This window comes from Aquarana catesbeiana, linkage group LG02 (genome assembly GCF_042186555.1).
Source record: "Aquarana catesbeiana isolate 2022-GZ linkage group LG02, ASM4218655v1, whole genome shotgun sequence".
NCBI classification, from domain to species: Eukaryota; Metazoa; Chordata; class Amphibia; order Anura; family Ranidae; genus Aquarana; species Aquarana catesbeiana.
The window spans coordinates 9,400,182-9,403,431 of NC_133325.1; the positions used below are offsets into that span (position 1 = coordinate 9,400,182).

At 44.0% G+C, this 3,250-nt stretch overlaps 1 protein-coding gene across 1 annotated transcript; it reads left to right on the top strand.

Annotated features, from left to right (window-relative positions):
* The first annotated feature begins 1,279 nt into the window (after nucleotides 1-1,279).
* On the top strand, nucleotides 1,280-2,639 carry LOC141129587 (olfactory receptor 51E1-like). Its single transcript, XM_073617685.1, has one exon. It carries the CDS (start codon nucleotides 1,280-1,282, stop codon nucleotides 2,387-2,389), a length of 1,110 nt encoding a protein of 369 aa, XP_073473786.1. The 3' UTR covers nucleotides 2,390-2,639.
* Nucleotides 2,640-3,250: the final 611 nt, after the last annotated feature.

Below are 3,250 nucleotides of genomic sequence, written 5' to 3' on the forward strand. Positions count from 1 at the left end.
ACGATTCTGTCAGCCCAGGAGACACACAGACAGGGAGAAGAGGGGTCTTTTAGCTGCTGGTGGTCTATCCTAAGAGGTGCCTGACATGTTTGGCCACTTGATGTGTAAACTGTGAAGATCAGTGAGGGGACAGAAGGCAGCAGTAGTAAAGAGAGAAGTGCAGGCAGTGTGGTCACTGGAGTCTGGATTGGGGACAGAGATAAAGGGAAGACACATTGCTGACAGGTACTGGGGACGTCTCACTGCCAAGTGTACTGTCAGAATAATGTGTCCGGGTGTCTGGCAGTCAGAAACCCGGGCACATAATGCAAAAACCGGACTACCTGGGTAAATGCCGGACAGGTAGCAACCCTAACAGGAGGACCTGTCACCTACACCAGGTAACATGCTTATTGACTGGCTGCTATACATTTCCACCAGTTCTTGATTACTTATGGCAACTACTCCCCTGCTCCAATATTCCTACCAAGTTAACCTTTCATAGTTGCTTTCATGCCCCATCTGTGTGCTTTCCAGGCCCCATTCTATTTATATGCCATGTACCTCTTGAATACCTTCAGACCAGGCTTGAGTACAGTTAAAGAACTTTACTTAAAACACTTCAGGGACATTACAAAGTAAACTGCAGCTCATTCCAACTCTTGACTAACTATTGTGTGGCTGCCCAGGCATACCTGTAAGGGTGTAAGTCCATAACTGTAATGTCAAATTACTGATGAAACGCTTAGGAAAGGCAGACAAAGGCTTTATCCTTCCAAGCAGGATGGACGCTCCGGCTCCCATGTGGTCCCAGCTCCAATCCCTCCCTCTAGTCCAGCCTTCCTTTTACACATATACAGTATATATGAACAGAGTAGTAAGCCAGGACCCATAAAGCCTGAGAAACCAGTGGTACAGGACTTAACTCTTCCCTAACCTGGGCAGCCTAAACTCACTTTCTACTATAAAACATTAATAAAAAAGAAATAACGTTTTTTGTACTATAAAACATTCCCCTTGTAGGCACCTTCCATGACATAGGTGGCAAAAGAAAAACATAAAGAAGGTTTAACTCTTCCCTACTCTATCCAAAGCTGAACAAAAAATGTTTTGGCTTTAGAAACCATAGTCATTTCAATTTGCCTATTCCAGCATTTCACCAAAATGGAAAAATTTCATCAAAATCCCGCAATTTTCACTGAAATTTTGGGTAAAGAAGAGCTCTCAATTTTGCTCAGCCCTATTCATAACACAGAGCATCTACCAAAAAGTTCAACACAAAAAGTTTACCAATGAGAAGATGATTCATCATGCCTTGCCTAAATGTTTTGTTATTTCTGTTTCAGGAGAAGATGAGGCTTTTGTGATAGAAGTCATCATGAAGCCATCTATGACTGTACATTTCGACACACGGGTCATCATGGAGCCACCTGTGCTTGGACGTGGTGGGACACAGGTCATCATGGAACCACTCAACTTAACATGCAGAAGTATCAGTGATTTCACTCTCAGCGGTATACCAAATCTAGACGACTTTAATGTCTGGTTTGGATTTCCTCTTGCCTTACTATACATCGTCGCTATCCTTGGGAACACCACCATTCTCTATATCATTAAGGTGGACCAAAAGCTTCATGAACCCATGTTCATTTTCCTTTTCATGCTGTCAGTATTGGACATCTTGATAGCCTCCACAGTCATGCCCAAAATGCTTTGGATCTTCTGGTTTGATAACCGGAAGATCATCTTTGACATGTGTTTGACCCAATTGTTCTCCATCCATTTCCTGTCTGCCCTGGAATCCGGGATACTGGTGGCCATGGCTATAGACCGGTATGTGGCAATTTGTCACCCTCTCAGATATTCTTCCATTTTAACCAACAAGACCATTAAAAATATTACCTTGGTCATTATAACCAGGGGGGCAGCTGGGATGATTCCTCTACCGTTGCTTCTTAAAAGGTTTCCCTTGTTTAAGAACAATTCTTTAACTCACTCCTACTGCCTCCACCAAGAGGTTATGAAGTTGGCCTGTGCTGACATAAGCATCAATATCGTCTATGGCCTGTTTATTGCCCTCTCAACCGTGGGCATTGACTTTCTGTTCATCATCATCTCGTACCTACTACTTTTGAAGATGGTGGTAAGTGTGGTGGCTGAGGCCAGTCTGAAGGCCACCAGTACGTGTGTCTCCCATGTATGTGCTGTCATTGTCTTCTACATGGGCTTCATTGGCATTGCCGTAGTGCACCGCTTTCCAAGTAGCACAGCCCCCAATCTTCATGTCCTGTTTGGGAATATATATCTCCTCTTTTCTCCTGTGATTAACCCCTTAATTTATGGAATTAAAACAAAGCAAATCCGCACCAGGCTCGGCAGACTGTTCAGTAAAGTATTAATGTCGAAGTAGAACGTCAGGGGGCTAGGAAAATTCTACTGGAACCTTGCTGAAAAGGAAATTGAGACGGAAACTGAGTTATGAGCAAAAATCTACAAATTCACACTTCTCCAGTCTAAACTAGACGTCTGCCATCATTGGATGTGGGTTGCTGTCAGCCGGTGACAAGACAGTTCAGAGAACATAATGCAGCACTTACTGTAGAAGCTGAGTGGCTGGCCTCCAAGATGGTGGCACCACATCCTAAGATTTTCATATCACTATTGAAAGAAAAGGACTAATAAACAACTTATATACCAAATGTAAGGATAAAGAAAACATTTTTATTATCACGTATTTCTCAATAAAATCACAGAATTAAAAAAAAAATGTTAGCGGATTAATACGTTCAAATGTTGACCCTTGCTATGGGGCGATTGGACAATTTGTAGGTGGGGTACAGCATGGTGCAGCTGCAATAGGTTACAAAGTCAAGTGCAATAATAAACTTGTATTAAAGTAATGAAACGACAGGTCACAACAAACCCGGTGGGAAGACTGCCCAACTAGGTGCACTTACGGTTTCAGCAACGTGAACAGAGCCAATTCCAGCCAGACTGACAGCATCAATAGAAGGGGACAACCTGGCCATCTCGTGCCCAGTCTGGAAGATGTCTAGTAGAGATGCAACCCTATGCTTTCCCTCCTCATCAGAAACCTTTCCCTATCCCTAACAGACAGGGTACCTTTCCCTGCACTACCCACTCGCATGAAGCCTGCCTACACCCAGGAGGCCAGGGCCTCAAATAGGCTCTGCCTGACCCAAGATGGATGCACGAGTCACATGGGGCAACAGCATCCAACTGGATTGCTTCCCCAGTGACCCAGGAATCC